This window comes from Folsomia candida, unplaced genomic scaffold, assembly GCF_002217175.1.
Source record: "Folsomia candida strain VU population unplaced genomic scaffold, ASM221717v1 Fcan01_Sc003, whole genome shotgun sequence".
Lineage (NCBI taxonomy): Eukaryota > Metazoa > Arthropoda > Collembola > Entomobryomorpha > Isotomidae > Folsomia > Folsomia candida.
In genome coordinates, this window is record NW_019091195.1 from 5439504 (window position 1) to 5457339 (window position 17836).

Sequence of the window (17836 nt, forward strand, 5' to 3'; positions counted from 1 at the left end):
GTCGTTGATTCATCGTCCTGTTTTTCATTTTTGAATGACAATGGCAATTTCCGGTCCTCTATTCATAGTTTGCATCCTAAGCATATCGCTGACCAACCCAAATCCAACGGTCGACTTTTTTCGACGATTAATGGGAAGGGTTCATGGTTATCAAACTCCACCAACATCAGGACAGTTGTCGGAAGGGAATGCAGATCCTGATTCTGAATCAACCCAAGCCAAGCCATTGTTCGAACTGCCTTCATGGACATGTAAATTTTGGCATTTATTTTTTTTCCTCAATTTTCCATCACTTAATTCCCCAGGTCCCAAATTATTTTTACTTTCCATAACATAATACCGTTTTTGCATTGGAATTTTCAGTCCATTTTAACTTTCCATTTTATAATTCACGTCCGGCCTTCCCACCCCCACCACAATTCCCTCCGGATAACAACATACAAGAGAACGGGGCCCTGCCCGAGTATTATTACGGAGACGGAGATGCTGAAGGCAATAGTCTGTCTGCAATGACTGAAAACCCCCCGACCACCATTATCACTGTAACTCCAGCCCTGATGACAACTACTCAAAGTAGGTAGTTGTCGGTTTCAAATTTTCAACTCTTACTTGACGTCATAAATTCATTTTCAATTATAAATATATGTACATAAACTAATTATTTCTTTATAATTTTTTTGATCATCCCCATCTCGAAGAAGGAGCAGTAAATGGGCCAGAAAAGATGCCACATTCAGACCAGAGAAGTCTTGTGGACGACTCTCCTCACCCAGAACATCATCCAAATAATGAAAAAAGTAGTACACACATACATACATGTGTAACAACATATACCTAAGCATCTGACATTATTATGAAAATTTAGATGTTCAACAAATTAATATAAATTGCAGATGAGCACACGACAGTGCATGTATTTGATCACGGTACAAGCCTTGAGACAACCCATCCCGATTTGTCGCACCACCAGAGTGATGCGACGAGTCAAGAATATATGCACACCACAAAGATGCCGAAGGTATTGGAGGAGTCGACTACGCATACAATCGTAACAAGCCATGAAACCACCCATCAAACTACCAATTTTATCCAATCTACAAGTGATGCCACCACTTTGCATGATTCCTCCTCGACAATTCATGAAATAAACACTCACACTTCTACCAGTCATGAAGTCACACAACATACCCCTCCAAGTGTCGAGACGACTTATTTTATCCCTTCCACAAATACTGAGACCACGCAACATACTTCTTCTACAGGTTATTATACCACTGACCACACTTCCACCAATAATCCTCCAATAAACCTAGAAAGTCATTCTACAAGTCCATCATCAAGTCCTGAGAGTTTAACACAGTCGACGAGCCCTGGGACGATTTATACCACCTCAGTGACAAGCCAGGATTCAACCCTCTACGATCCATCGACAAGCAACAAAACCACTTACCAAGTGACTACAATAAGTCCAGTCCAGGATACTTCTTCAACAAATCATGAGACACACAACCCCGAAACAAGCTACGGGACCACAGATTTTATGTTCTCGACCACTCACGACGTCACATTCCACCCTCCTTCGAGCTATGCAACTACACCTGTCACCACAAGCCAAGAGTCGACCCATTACACTCCATCAACAAGTCATGAACCTACCTATCATTATTCTTCGACGAATTATGAATCAACGCCCACAATTTATGACTCGACATCCTTCAGTCCATCGATAAGTTATTCTTCGACGAATCATGAATCTACATCAACCAATATGGCACCGAACAATCCATCCACAAGTCATTCCTCCATTAGTCATGAAAGCACATCAGACAATCCATTAACAATTTATTCTTCAATTAGTCATGAAACGACATCGGACAATCCATCGACTAGTTACAAACCCACAGAGGAGATTTCTTCCATAAGTCGTGAAACCACCCACTACATGCCTACAAGTAGCGAGACCTCCCATATTACTCCTACAAATTACGAGACTACGCATTACCCTCTTACAAGTAGTGAGACAACCACTTCTTCCACAAACCATGAATTGACTACGTATGACATTTCTACAAAAAATCATGAAGAGTTTATGAACTACACTCAACCAGATCCATCGACTCAGATGCCAATAACTACGACGTCAAATGCTACGGACAGCGGTCCAACGCACGGCACTTCTGAAGTTACACATATGCCGAGTATTAAAACAACACATGATTCGACACTCGAAGTAAAATCTCATGTCAATGATACGACAACTTCTTATTCGACAGGTTTGACTAATGGTGAGACAACATTACCTGTCGAACACATCAGCACAACCCATCCATCTACAAGAGACGAATCAATTCAGACCACCGAAGGGACTCATAGCTCTGCGCAAACACAACCCACTTCGTCGCCAGAGTCACTTGGCACCACAACCAAATCCTTAATTGATCAGAATGACCACACGGCGAATTTAACCTCCTTTCCTGGAGTAACAGCCAGCGTTCACTCCGAAGAGACCTCGACAAACGGGCAACCTAACATTTCAAGACCAGCATTTGCGATTGGTTCTACTACAATAGTCAATACTAATGAGAATACTCATGAAATGGAAACAACAGTCAAAAGCAGTACACTATTTGATGCAACAGGTGCAGAGGACGCCGCACATACAACACTCACCGTTAATCCCAACATGAATGAAACGTCCACCATTGCTATTTCCAGCTTGAGCACCATAGCAAATGGACACCTGCTTGCAACCACCGAAATCTCGCCTCGTGAAATGAATGAAAGTTTGACACATTTCAGCAGAAGCGATGTAACGCCTACTCAAACCACAACAAGTGCAGCTCTGACTGAAAGTTTTGGGAGCCATACTCAGGCCGTTTCAGAAAGCAGAGTCACAACGGGAGGATCCAACGACGTTTTTACCAGTTCCAGCTCCTCGCAATCAAGTATAAATGCAGTAAGTTCCCACCCAACTGACGATTACTCTGCCACACATTCCAACATTTATTCTACAACGGAATCAACGGGACATGTTATTTCCATAACCATTACTAACAACAACATTCAGGAGGAGAGTACAGCGAGTTTGCATACAAATTCTTTCATGGAGAAAGTCACTGCTCCATCATTTCCATCAACGACTGAGAATCCAACCACGAGCAACAACTCGACAATAAGTGGTTCAGACATTTCAATGGCGACGGCAACCTCAACGGAATTATTAATTCCAAGCACCACTGAAAGCTCAAGAGATGCTTTATCTCCAAACAAACATCAACCAAACCAAAATTCTGAGGGGCACAGCTCGGACACTACAAAATCGGAAAATATGGGGAGTGATAATGACGGGTCAACTTTCTCCAGAGAAGGAATGACCACGGGTACAACAGAACTGCCAGGTTCGTTGGTGTATTATGTATTACACACGTGATTTATAAAATGATGGCATCGATTCATAAACTCAACAGCATTTCCAACGAGAGAAATGAAACCTGATCATGAAAGCACTATTAACGGTCCAAAACCAAAACCAACGATGAATAAGAAAGATTCAGCTGAAGATAACGGTAAGATTTTCAAAAGATATTATCATTATTAATCCAACATTTGGTTAACTTAAAAAAGTCTGGCTGATGATTTGCACAATTGCCCATTCATTTATTGGTGCGTGGTTTCCTTGCATATTTATTCAACGCATGTTAACCTGTAGTTTCTTCGAATGAAAAAATGAATTGTGCGTCACGAATTGAACCTTCAGATTCGCTGTGCTCCATTGATTTTTATGTTACAATCGTAATCGTAGGCCTAATTGTAACGACGGAAGGTCAGATATTACAAGCCCCAATCGCAAATAAGAGAGCGGACAAGACAATATCTTCTGATGCAATGGTAACTTTTATTGTTTATTAGAAAAGGGAACCACCCACAGTGGGGTTGAGGGTGCTAATTTTCGTGTCGAAAATCCAGAGACATCGCTTTTGGAAACAGATTCTAGCCCCAAAATTGGACAAAGAAGAATCTTACAAGACGGGAATCAGATTGAGCGACCAAAGTGAACCATGATTTTATTCTTTGTTGTTTTAAAAGTGTCGGACGACATTTTTAATTATGTATTGAATTGAAAGATTTTGCAACAGTTCGTTCGAATTGCATTCTTCATTAGACACAATGTTGTAAAAATAAATATCTATGCAATATCAGTAAACATTAGGTGTTACGAATAAAATAAAAATATTGTCTGATTAAGTACATGCCACTAATTTGGGATATTTGGAACTAAATCTTGTATTAACCAATTCTTTCTCGTTGGCACCTACATAGGTACATTCACTGCATAAACATTCCCATTTGACTTTCACATAGAGATAATGTATCTTCGATACTAATTGGTTTTTATTTTTGCTCATACGTTTTTTTTGCTCATACGAATGTATGTGCACAATTTCAATCCGATCGGATAAAGGGAGTTATCAAGATCCCAGACAGACAGAGATGGTGGTAACGTAAGCCATAGTTAGTTCGGGATAAACACACAACTTTTTCTAGTACAAATAATAAATGAACGCAAAATGAATGCAAACCTTTTCCCCGCACACATTTTTCTTCAACCATCACTACTCGTATTATCCGAATTGACAGATTAATCCTCTCAAAGATTCATACATAGACATGACTCGGCTACGGTTCCACAAAATTCCATAAAACGTATATTTCTGTCCATCGCTACTGTTGTGCTGAAGTAGTAAATACATACATCATATTGTCAGAATATGTCAATACTGACTTGTACAAGTTTCTGTATAGAAATCACTGAATTGTGTGTATAATAATATTCATCGAGCCTGCTTTTCCCCAAATAAACGTTAATAGTTTTTTGGATTTCGAACTTTTAGCATTCCAGATTATTCCCAACATTATAAATTTAGATCTAAAAGAGATCTCTCTCGTACGTAATGCATTCGCATCTGAGTTGGACCGGTGGCTCAAAATTCGCAAGTGAAAGTAGTCTTGACAGAGCCGGAGAGAGAAAGCACGGCAATTCATCCACGTAAGGATCCCTGGCTGGTTTGGTTGGTGGTGAGTTATTCTGTCCGAGCCCACTCCACATCAACCCATCCGCCTCCCAGAGTCCTTTTGGTTCTTATGCACCTTTTCCTCTCCCCGAAAAAGCAGGCCGAAACACAGGGACGAGGAATAGGACGATCTATAGTAGTCTTCAGCAACAACCCACACCATTATTGCTCTCATTCCTCCACAGAAAACCGAGCCGGGTTGAGTGCGAGTCACATAGTTCCCAATAATATTAAAATAAACTCTCTATGCTGAGTCAACCCTTTCTGCATGTTTTTGCAAAAAAAGACAGCAGACAACCAGCACAAGTTGTAACGCGATACACTTGTTTTTTCTTGCTGCCTAGTGAAGTCACGTTGGCTTCGGAGTATGGACGTCGAGGAGTTTTGGTGACGACAGGTCTCAAATTTCTCCCTCATTATTCCCATCTCTCTCTCAAATAACGCCAAGTAATAACTGGTTTTGCTTTCACTGGGGAGTTAAAAAAACCTTGAGAGTTGAGAGAATATTGCGCACATGTTTTCTTCCCATGAGATAAAATGTGCAAATAAAAGCGTTGGTCGAACTTCCTGTTAATAATAATTACACCATCAACCGGAACATTAAGAACCCGTGCAAATGTGAGAGTGGAAACGAATAATAAATCAAAAATCTATAAAGTTCAACCGTAGCGTAACAAGAAGAAGAACCTCAACCATGAGCCACCGAGAAGGAACAGGTGTGTGAAAAAGAAAGAACGAAGGGCCCACAAACTCGTTATTTCTGCTGCTGTGCTGACAGACAGTGAGAAATGCTTATTTTAACAAAGAACAGAACCAACTCGTCCAAGATTCTTGGTTTATACTAACTGCTCCAAATAAAATTCTATCCATGTCTGACAGGAAGTCCACTCTGATTCATCAAGACAAACTGTAACAGTTTATTTGTCTTGTGAAAGACGCATAAAATTAGCTTCTTGGTGTGTGATTCAAGCAACAGAAATTCAAAGCAATTTGTTGTGACACTCGAAAACTGCATAAATCAGTCATGGACAGTACATTATAAGCAAATAACTCCTCGAACAGCGTATGATTGGATACTTTACGTAATATGCGGTTAAATACCTACACATACATATTTACATGTTTATATATGTGCAGTAAATTAAGGCATGCAATCAACGGCTTTCTCTTGCTTGACTACTTGTAAATTTGTACCTGAGCCGATGGTGTCACGAATAACGTAATAACTGAGAGTTCTACGTCATGCTAGATTGTACAATAGTCAATTACAAGCTGTGCTACTAAACGAAGGCGACGATTTCCTCATGAATTCCCAAATGGTTCAATCAGCAATTACCCACTAGACGAAGCTTGAAAAGCAAGGACTTTCACTGTGACATAACTTGAGGAACTGGGGTGAGTTGTACTTTGTTTGATCTTTTGCTGGCCTCATTATTGGCTAGTTACATAGTTAGTAGCATTTATTTCATGTAGAATCCTTAGGATTAGTTAACTTGCGTCTTTCACCAAATGCCCACGTAATGAAACTAATGAAAGTCGTATCTAAAAACAAATCCACCCGAATGCGTACTTCAAATAACACAAGTTTAAGCATTATTAAAAGGAATGAATTGATATAAATAAAACATAAGTCATTATAGTCGGATTCCTGGAAGGAAACTCATCGCCGGAGCTTTTACAGAATGTATCAACAAAGGAGAACTGAATCAAAACAAGTTAATGGCTATCTTTGTACCAGGACAGATATTGTATAGTGGATAGTCCGGCACTATGTATTCATATCTTTATGTAGGTGGTGATGTACCGTGCGGTAATGAAGAATTGCAAGAATTCTAGAGCACGAGTAATAAATAGTGGGCTGAATATGGGCTTAGCAGGACTTTCGAACATAGCATATCATTAAAGCAGTTACTGCGTCCTTCAAAAAATTCGAGAGAAATCTATTTGTTTTGTATGCCTTTGATGGAAGGATAATGCGAAGGAAATGGAGTACGGAATGGGGTGAGTGGTGACCAATTTTCCTCATCCTCCAACTTTTCCGGTGGAATGCATTGAGATTACGCTTCGAGATATGAGGACACGAAGGAGGACGAAAAAGCCAGAAAAAGGACTTCCAATTCTCTCTGCAAACAAAAGGCTGGAAAGTCATTCAATCTTCGGGGCCGGTTTCTCCTTGTATGTCATAAGAAAAAGCGGCTTATCACAAGTGTTGGCGAAAGTGCGATGTGATGTTTCGTGGGACAGTTTAATTACTTTAAGGGCAAACAAATTAGTCCTTCCTACCTAATCTCCTCGATAGAGATAAGACGCAATTTGGCCTGGTGGTAGTTTTTCCTGCTGTTGCTGTTGGTGGTTCAAGGAAACTACATCGGCGGAGGCAGGCTGACTTAATAATTAAGCCTTCATCCACAAGTTGCGATTCTTAATTAGGTTATTAGCACATTGTCCACGACTACCAACCTTTCTTTTCCCACGTTTCTTGCCTAACCATCACTCTCCCAGACAGCGGAGAGAGCAGTGCTGGGGGTTTGGATCTAGAAATGATGGTAATTATGTATACAATTACCCATTCATGCAATTTCTTTGGTAAATTGTTTCTTTAGGCTGACATCCACGTTCCATGTTGTTGTAGCTGAGACCTTCTCACTGGTGCATTTTATTTTTGTTCTTCCCGACATTAGCCCATGCAGCAGCCAAGGAGTGGATATGGAATTTAATTTTCGACAGAATAATCGTCAGCCAGTTGCATTCATCCATCTCCTCGAAAATCCTCTCACTCAGCCCACCGAGTTCTACTTCTAGTTCTTCTGGGATAAATTACCTCAATGATAATCATTCATCATTTTGTTCCAAATGGATGCACAAATATTGGGAAAATGAGCACAGAAAAAGTTAGTGCTGGTACGCACAGTCGGTCCTTTCTTTTTTATCCTACTCCATGTAAAATGCACAACTAATGGAATTGATATTGATCTTTATTCCTTCTTCCTCTTTGCGGTACATTCGGCTCGTTATGTAGACATCTACATGGATAAGTAGGAGGGGACGCACAAACGAGGGAGACCTTCGTACTTATGTACTACATGCTTATTTTTTGGCCTTTGCAAACTTTCACTCCTCGATTAACTCCTCGTCCATCCAATATTTTTACCTTCCAATCAATGACTTATTTCTCCCTGCAGACAAGGAGGATCAATCAATAATGTTCTTGTGACATTATTTCTATTATTTCGTGTACGCCAACGAATTAATATGATGAACAAACGATTTGTTTAATTCTTGGGTTGTGGGGTTACTTGACGCAAGGAACAAGGAAACGATTTTATGCTTTCCCATACATGCGAGCTGATTAAAGATCCACGTGATTCTAAGATTGGAATTGCTTGACGTTTAGCGTATGCATGTGCATTAAATATGTATGTAGGTCTGCTATTATTAACAGTAATCGACATTTAATGTGGCATTGCTAGAATTCTATTTGATCAACTCTCATCAATAAAGAAAAACAGTTTAACATTTGGATTCTACAAAGCTAATATTTTTACAATATGTAAAGACGTCACCTTTCCAGTTCTATTCTAACTTGCCCAACCAACAACGAGACCAACTTTCTAATGTGTTACGTACTTCGTTAAAATCGAACTTTAATGAGATTCTGTTTATTGAACTTTTTCATGTGACAGTTTCTGATCTACTCGAGAAATGAATAAAGGTCAGTTGTGCAGTGTAAGCTGCAAGCGGTACATTATCCTTGTTTGGACAATCCTATAAAATTTGCATTTGCAGCAGCTACTTTATCGATGCCAGCGAATATACGAGTTTTGCATCACAACACAACACCAGAAGCCCACAACAGGCTTATTATAAAATCTAGAGTATGTCATTACATTTTTACATTAAAACTTTATAGAGTTAAAACTTAAAAATGTTATGGAGGTTAGACTCCTCTCAAGATAGCTCAACAAACAACCATAAAAAAGAACTAGAAAAGCACTTTTGTTATTAAAATGAAGCACCAACAGAAAAAAAGAGAGTCTGCTAATCATGACTTGGAAGTCTGCCTGATGGGGGCTGGATTTTCAACAACTACTTTCACCACATTTTATCCCCAGCCGGAGAAAGCCCTGTTTTATACTTTGAGTGAGTAGTGCCAACCAATTTGCAAAGTTTTTATCTGGTGAGCACATTAGAGGATTTTCGTGTTCTAAGGTTAGTTGATAAGTTTTTAGGACGGATAATTATTATTCCAAGCACACCAACCTATAAAACTTTCATTTCTCTTTAATAAGGATAATGAATTCGAGGAAAATACCAAAGGTAGTAATCTCCACGTTTATGCTTTTCATTTGATTTTATAGCCCACACATTGTAGGCTCCTCCTTAACATTTATTAAGTAGTGACTTGATTATATTTCGCTAAAATCATATAAATTCTGTTAAATAATTACAAAATCTACGCAATATGTCATGCACTTTTTTGCTTTATTTGTCATACGTATTACTGGAAAATAATATTCCTGTTTAGAAAGAGAACAGCGACCAGCCTAAAGGGGAAGGAAAGGAAGAGCATGATTCAATATAATTGTCGATATAATGATAAACTATAATGATAACCTATTTAGAACCATTGCAAACGATAAGCCAATTACGATACCGCAAAATTAAATCTGTTGACGAAATCAACTTAGTTTTGGTCAATACAGAGACCTTGATAGATATTTAACTTGGTGGTGCATTTCAAGTTTGTTTTAATTTGTCTCTTTGCCTAATTTTGTACAAATGTGGCTTATATACAAAACTTCATCAAATATTTATATTAAGTCGGGTCGATAGACGTACGACTGCATGCTTGAAAGATTGGAATCGTCTCATTCCGAAGTAAGTACTCTGAAATAGTGCACAAGAGAGCGAGCGAGTGAGTGAGACTGACTGTGTACACAAGCTCAAATAACCAACCACCATGTAAAACCGAATGAACGAACCGGAACGAGTTTACAAGTCGATGATGACAAAAGAATTATTCCTCATTTGTTAGTTCCAATAATAGTAGTGGAAAATCTGTCATATGCAAATTGAGATGGTGTAAAATATTCGTGTTTTCATCTTCGCTGTCCCTTCCTTCCGGAAGAGCAGAATCGTGAAAATATTGACTCTCACGTAAATATGCACGTTAAGTCATTCACACCCAAATGACTCCACCAATACATAAATACGTACGTACATACAGGATAGAAAACTCAATTCATATTGCCAGTCACTACGTATGTGGTGGTTTTTGTGCTATGCTGGAGGAAATTGAGTGTGAACGAACGCCATAAAAGTAAAACAACGTTTATTTTATACCAGCACTTTTTTACCATCTCGAGTTTCGCTGGTGTCAAAGGGAACGGAATAATATCCTTCCTCGATGCACCATCATCATTTCCTTCCTCCTCCCCGATCTGACCCATAACAATGGAGGAGCGGAATAAGTGTCTGAAATAAAAGTATTTATGTGTTCTCCCTTCAAACTCCTCTATCAATCCTGGTAGCTCTCACCCAAGAAAATAGTGCACAATACGAACGAGCATTAAAACTATGGACAATCCTTCTTCACATTATTTCCCTCAAAAGATCTTTCATCTCTCTCTCTCTCGCCTCGCGTTATCGTCACTCTTACTTGGCCATCCACAGCCATACATTTAGATTACGTAGTATTGGAGAAAGTGCGAAGGGAGAAAGTAACATTGTTGTTGTTCAACGACATGTGTGAAAGCACAGACAGACATGATTTTTCTTTAACGCGGACACAAAAACTTGCATCTGCCTTGTGATGCAGTATTGGTTGCAGAGTTGATGATGATGGACTGCAGAAGTTGAGTCGTGGCAGCTCATGGACGAAAAACTGATCAACCAAAGAAAGAGAAAATCCCACGCGTTTGTTTTCTTTCATCAGAATCTCAATCTATTTTAGGTAAAAACGACGTCTCTACTTTATCATGTTGTTGTTGGTGTTGAATTCCGTCCAAGGATTTTTTACACCTTTTCACTACTTGCACGAAAACATGAATAAAGCTCAAGTTTATCAAGTATAAAAAAATCATGCATCGACTGTAGCTACATATGTTGTCTTAAGTATTGCATGTAGATATGTAAGTACTGTGTTTTGTGTAGTCTGAAGTCATTGCTACTGATTATTGCCTCTTGAATAGTGGACTAAAATTGGGATTCAACGTCGAGAAAGAGGAGCCTCAAAATATGTAGCCTTGCAAAATTTAATTTTCTTAGAAAGAACGGGGTGCCGTAAATTACTCCGAGTTCACCTCAGGCAGGTGAAATTGGATGTAAGAACACGAGTTTATATGTATTCGACTTTGCTTCCCAGCAGTGTCCACACGACACGAGGAGGTTGTAACCTTGTTCTCAAGAAGAATTTCACCAAGTAACTTTCTTTTTCTTGGTTTGTGGTCAATAGTTTGGTTGGTGTTCTCTGTGGTGGCTTTAGTTGCCCAACTTAATCTAATTCAAGGAAAAGAGAGCTGGCTGAAATGCTCGGAAGCTTGAGTAACCCCATCACCCCATTCTTAGCCAAGCCCACTCACTTCTTTTGAGTCTTTCTTTGTCCAGTTTTATTGGATTCGCTTTCTCACTCTCGGGGAAAATGGTAAGGAGCTTTAGACTTGAAAACTACTCGCTTTCTCTCCTTCCCCACACACTGTATCGCTCACCGTATCCGCGGCGGATGCAACAGGGCTGGCTGCATGTGAGGTCAGAAGCAGGGCGAGGAAACTAGATGGATGGAGTTCATCACTGTGGACCTCTAAATTGTGAAGTGACTGGGACTGCCTGCCTGCCTGGGACGCGGATATGTGGAAAGATAAAAAAAGAGTTCATCACTTATTTGCTTCGTACATATCCTCGTAATGGTCCCAGCTATGCATTTCGCCTCTTCGTGTAGTTGTCCAGTCGGTGAAGTGAAACCGTATCACATTGCCAAAACTGGTTTCGGATTTCATAAATTGCAACCGCACACCACCACCGCCATTGTACTGTTATTCTAGATTTGTAATGACCCCACTGTGAGAACACCCCTTTCACTTCTTCACAAGAAAATACAATGTTGCAGACAGCATGCATTTTCATTACTTCTTTTATCATTTATCAATTTATTGTGTTTTAAAAGCCAATTTAACACTTTATAAGTATTATATCATGAACTACGTAGATTGGTTATTACATTGCAAGTTATAAGTGAATAAGTTTTGGCATGGGTGAACCTAAGTGCGTATGGAGTGAGAAATAGAGAAAGTTCAAATCCAACGAGTTTATTATTAGAGTAATTCCAATGGGCTAATACTAATTGTCTCCAAAGCTGTATTGTATGCAAGGCTTATCACTCTTGTCGGGGTGAAGCCTAGCAAAACGAGAGTTAAGACATGCGTACAGTCTGCAAATATTGGTAAATGTGAAAGCAGGAAGTTACTTTGGACGGGAAATCTGGAATATGCCACAGCTCGAATGCATGAGCTAACGATGAAGAATCCCTGGCGCTTCAAGCTTGTGCATTTGTCATTTTGCTTTGAGCAGCTTTCCTTTTCATCTTTTGTTTGTATTTTCTGCGAATTGGAAACTTTGCCAATTTCAGAGTTGAATACATAACATGTAGATCACAGCTTTTGGGAGGATCACTGACTTTGAAAAAGTTCCAGTGCGAAACTTTCAAATTGGATTGTGACTGTTTGATTTTTAATATAGAAATGTTGGAGTAGTGGTGGCAGAAAGAAAGCACACACGCAAACAGACAGACAAACAGACAGCCGTAGAGGAATCCCAAATTGAATCCAGTAAGTAACATTCGCAAGACTTGCCTACATCCCTTTTATTTATTCTTCATGCTTGAATCGCACCTTTCACAAATCCACCAAAATTTGCACCAAGAATACCTACACAGCTCTCTCCACCTTATCGTCATCCCAAATCCCTGCTTATATCCGTTCCCATGCAATGCAAACAACTCGATCCTGAGAACGTGATTTCGTGCTAGTGGATGAATTTCAAGTGAATTCAAATTATGTGTTGCGAACCAGCCAATTTGCAAATTCAATAACAAGGTTTATATAAACAAATTCCGTGAAATGATCAATCTATATATAGATTATGTACTAACCTGTTAACCATGCAAATTTGATTTGTGTTCTTTCACACAAAATCGTTACAGCGGCAATTTCTGTGGAAAATTATGTTTCTCGGAGACCTCAAGAAGGATTTTGTGCGTAGTTTGTCCTAGCTGATGTTAAGGGCCCTCGAAAGACGTGTCCCTAACCTGTATTACTTGTGGCTGGACATTACGGAGTTTGAAATAGGTATATATATAATATACACAAGAACTTTCTCCATGGGATTAAAAGAGATGAAGCGCACATTTTCCCAGGATGTATCCAATGATAACTTACCACACTAAACTAAATACAAACCTAGTTGGAGGAGAAAGTGAGGAGAAAGTTCTTGCTTGCATCTCAAGATTATCCACAGTGGAATCTGGGACGACGGTCGGCCTCCTATCAACACAACAGGCATAACAAAGTCTCGAGGGATTTGCAACAGACAAGTGAAAAGCTCTGGAAAAGGGAATCGAGATTTTAACAAGCCTGATTTCACTTGGCCCAATTCTGAATCCATGCAAGAGCTTTTAATCTGGGGTCTTGAGCTCGTCCGTGCTTTTTAGCCATCCGCCTCTCTTCTTCTGTGACCATCAACTGTGACAAGAAGTAACACTCAATGCGCCCGCTTTCACGCGGACCTTTGAAGCACGTACAATATATAACACTCACTCACTACGCGTTCAGTGGGGCCGTATTTTATTTATATGCAGCTCGGGTAATATTCGAGGCCTATAAACAAGAGTCCAATGTGGATATGCCACTCTTACCTTGGGTATATTATATCTGTACTGGAGGCAACAATTCTCCGACTTCAAGGACTAAACTAGATAGTGAAAGTGCAAATCTTGTTACTTTCTCCTTTGGATGTTTGCGTTGAGGTGGAGCCATTTTGGTTTACCAGCCACTTTGATCACCTCCATTCTCCATGCTGCTTAATATGAGGACAAAAATTGAGAGTGGAACGCCTTTAGTGTTGTTGTGTCAATTAATTAGGGGTTAATTGGCTATTAATCTTTTGTGTGTTACTCTGTCTTTGACAATTAAAAACACATTAAATATAACGGTAATACATTTAAAGCAATATGAACGAGTAGTAATAGAGTTATTTTTGTTGGGGCTTGAGAAATGATGTTACATGATGTACTTATGTAAAATAAAGTCTTTATTACAACAACTGAGCTCATAACTCATCCTTTAAGAGTGTGTACGTACCTGTTGAAATGTAACTTTCGGCTAGGAAATACATATAATAATTTCCGTAAAATGTATAAGATTTCAAGAAAAGCAGTAGAGATTTTTTTCAATACATAAGTACATTACTCAGTGTACAAGTTTTGCCGTCACCTTAAACCATTTCTTACAATAGAACATGGCTGCGTTATCAATATTAGTTTGCATGATTAGTAGCAGAGCTGACTGAGGATGAGTAAAATAAATAGCTCGTCTCAAATTAAAAATTTCCTATGAGGAAGTTGCCAATATTGGTTCCATTTGTCGATTTAGTTCGTCAGTTTCACCATATCGATAGAAGGTTCAGATTTAGTACTTAAAATTGACGAGCCACGAAACATTACTTCCTTCTTGAGAAAGAGGAATAGTTCATCAACTATCACGTTCAAAATAAATCTGCATACTTACATATTCGTAAGTACCAGTCTAAAACGTAAATGTAAATATATGTAAATATATTTACACAAATGCGTGGTGGGTTACCTCGTTCTCACTGACAGGATGGAATCCACCAAGGAATTGACTTTGAAGTCTTTCTTTCTGGAATACGTTGGAAAAAATATGCATACTTTACACGCAAGAAAAAAAGTTTTACATAGTAAAAATTGAAATGCAGCAAAACTGTAAAGAGAAAAATAATTATATTTAATAATTTATATTTGTACGCACTTTTTAATGCCGGGTCTCGCGTAAGTGTGGACATAGCTTATGGTAGGCTGAAAGGAGTTTGTTTCTTGGTTTCTGGGTGAAAATTAATGGTACCTAAATAAAAAATGCTGCCGGAACTTCAACTTGTCGTTGTTGCTTTTTATAGTAATGAATCTGATGGGATGCCCATTTCTTAGAGCCAAATCTCGGCAATCATAGTCAGTACGTATACAGTCCCCTGCTCCATATGGCACCTTTCTCTTTTGGTGGGAGAGAAAGTTTTTAGTGCATTTCGGTGAGATATGAAAGGGCAGTAGTACGAGACAGTCAATCCATTTATACGGTTGTCAGGTCATTAGCAGCTATGGCTTGGTTACAACACAATCGGCCATTGAATCCTTATCGGGGCATAAAATTTACGGGATTAAATTCTCCAACGAGCAATGTAGAAGCAATGCATTATGCAGAAGGATCGAATTCTGTCAAGGAGTCTGAACTCGTTCCGCAAATGCTGGAGGAGGAGGAACATCAAGTATTACAACGCCTTTAGGGTCGGCGAAATACAGCGTTTTCTTCAGCTCATTTAAACCCTTCAATTCTGCATTGCCCACTTTACCACCATTGTTTGCTGGTGAAGTCGTATATTTCACTCGCTTTCACTTTAATATCTCCTCTTGATACCTGACAACCGTGAAAACTGAAATTTATTATTCAGTTTATTTCATCTTCATCGGATCCAGTCGTACAGCCAAGAGAGTTGTGAAATAATGGCAGAAACGTGGTCAGAATCTGTCATACTTGACTAACGAAATTCAAACTCGTCTCGTACTCCAATTGTGGCAGTTGTGGTTTTTCCCTTGTATTATTGTTATTATTGTACGTACATGCTACAACAAGGATAGTGTTGAATTGCCTAAAAGACTCGACGATTTCAACTATTATTGTTTCCGGAACGTTTATCAGCGTATATATCTGATTATTGTATGTATGCAATAGTATGCATATGTAGGTACACCTATCTATGTATATGTATAGTCGACAAATCAGAAATAAGTGGCAAAATAATGAGAAAAGTGTCTTCATTTATAATTTTATAAAACAAATTCAAGTGTATGGAAAATTCAAATTTTAAAAATCTAGATTTCGAGTTTTTCGTTCTGCATGCGAGACTGTAAATCATGATTTAAGTTCGTTTTTGAGATTATATAAATCCTTTCAAAATTTCATACTTCTATTGAATAATTGTATTCAATTGCGTGTTCCAAATCCATAAATGGTTTGATTTCAACCAAAGGGTTACAAATGCGAATAGCTGATTTATCGTCGAACTCAACTTTTACGAAACTATGATTTTCTTCGACATTAATTTCTAGATAGGTCAAGAAATTTTGGAAAAGTATTACAAAATTCAAAAACGTTAACTTTGATATTCAATTTATGGCGACTGTTGGGATGTGGTGTCTTTATATAGTGTTTTTCGCAACTTGGAGTGGGTGTGGTGGACGCAACTTGGGCCATGCAATAAAACTACTGTTGTTCATGTTCACTCATCGGGTACATCCTAAATACACAACATACCTATCTGAAGGGCATCAAAACCTGAAATCGAGGTACCTCTTGTCCAAAATGATTATAACAGAACTAATTTTAAGGCATTTATAAAATAGAAGTTAGAACACAGAAATACTTTGTCGGACAAGGACGTCATTCAATCCAGGTCGAATTTTGTTGTGAGTAATTGACAAAGGAAAAAGTTCTCAGCTATTGTAAAAAATATTTTAAAAAGCTCCCATATCTGGATTTTGTTTCTGTGAAATCCGGATTTCTACTACTTTGAATTCGGAAAACCGGATTTGCAATCCCTACGTACACGTTTAGTGTAGCTACCGATACATTCCTCCAAAGTGGTTGATTAAAGAAGGAGGTATAAAAAAGAATGAATGGCGCATGAATGCACTCTCATCATCAGTGCACAAGAAGACCTTCCACGTTTCTGAAACGATGAATTGTACAGGATGTTACACAACCAAGAAGTGTCTACAGGTTAATCCTAATAACAATTTATCAGATAGCAAACCACTAAGCGAACTACTCCAATTGCATTGCACGCCCATGTACACGACGGCACGAGCGAACACGTACCCATGATAAGTAGAGCCAACTATCTAAATGTGGAAATACAATTTATTGATTGCTTTGCTATTTCCCTTCCTCCGTGGCTGCAGAATACACTCGGAAGCATTCCTGGTGACCAACTCATAGAATTTAGTACGAGATAAGCTTTCACTCCAGAAAAGTTAACCGACGGAGAAAGAAACGTCCCTCTGGAGGAGTATCAAATAAGACATTGGGCAGAATAGAGGATAGCCGTAATCCTGCATAATGCAAACTTCCCTTCCTTCTCAAGAGCGAGCTCTCTCTCTCTCTTCCGTATTTTCTAAGCAAAAGGTTCCTTGTTCGTAAGTCAGAACAGAACAGACTTGACATGACGTGCAAGCCTTGAGTCTCGCAGTGACTTGACGCACTAGTCCTTGGCCAAAACACCATAAGCTGATGAGCATGGTAGTCGACTTTCTACCACTTCTCCTAACTTTGTCAGCTACGCGAGACTACTTTTCTCCCTACTTTGACTCGCATGGAAAATGGTATGAACCAACTTCAGCTCGCACTATTATGGCTTCGGGCACTTGAGTGTGTTAAACACGAGTGAGAAACATGAACACGTTGTTGAGATGTTTGATTCAT

General features: G+C 39.0%; 2 protein-coding genes across 3 annotated transcripts in view; both read left to right on the forward strand.

The window, feature by feature from the left end:
• Nucleotides 1-40: 40 nt before the first annotated feature.
• LOC118434817 (mucin-5AC-like) lies at nucleotides 41-4242 on the forward strand. Its single transcript, XM_035849135.1, has 5 exons — nucleotides 41-251; nucleotides 364-573; nucleotides 894-3398; nucleotides 3468-3566; nucleotides 3910-4242. Exons 1-5 carry the CDS (start codon nucleotides 41-43, stop codon nucleotides 4053-4055), a joined length of 3171 nt encoding a protein of 1056 aa, XP_035705028.1. The 3' UTR covers nucleotides 4056-4242.
• Nucleotides 4243-5261: 1019 nt separating this feature from the next.
• The window catches only part of LOC118434934, a 35004-nt gene continuing 22429 nt past the window's right edge, over nucleotides 5262-17836 (forward strand). Inside the window, exons 1-2 of one of the 2 annotated variants that reach the window (XM_035849673.1) lie at nucleotides 5262-6467; nucleotides 12807-12895. The gene's annotated coding sequence lies outside the window, so the exon portion shown is untranslated. The remainder of the gene's footprint in view (nucleotides 6468-12806; nucleotides 12896-17836) is intronic. The other variant, XM_035849672.1, reaches the window with a different exon arrangement.

Coding starts and splice junctions, on each gene's coding strand:
- LOC118434817 (XM_035849135.1), top strand. CDS start 41: ATGGCAATTTCCGGTCCTCTATTCATAGTTTGCATCCTAAGCATATCG. Junction 252..363: donor CGAACTGCCTTCATGGACAT/GTAAATTTTGGC, acceptor TGGAATTTTCAG/TCCATTTTAACTTTCCATTT. Junction 574..893: donor CCTGATGACAACTACTCAAA/GTAGGTAGTTGT, acceptor TATAAATTGCAG/ATGAGCACACGACAGTGCAT.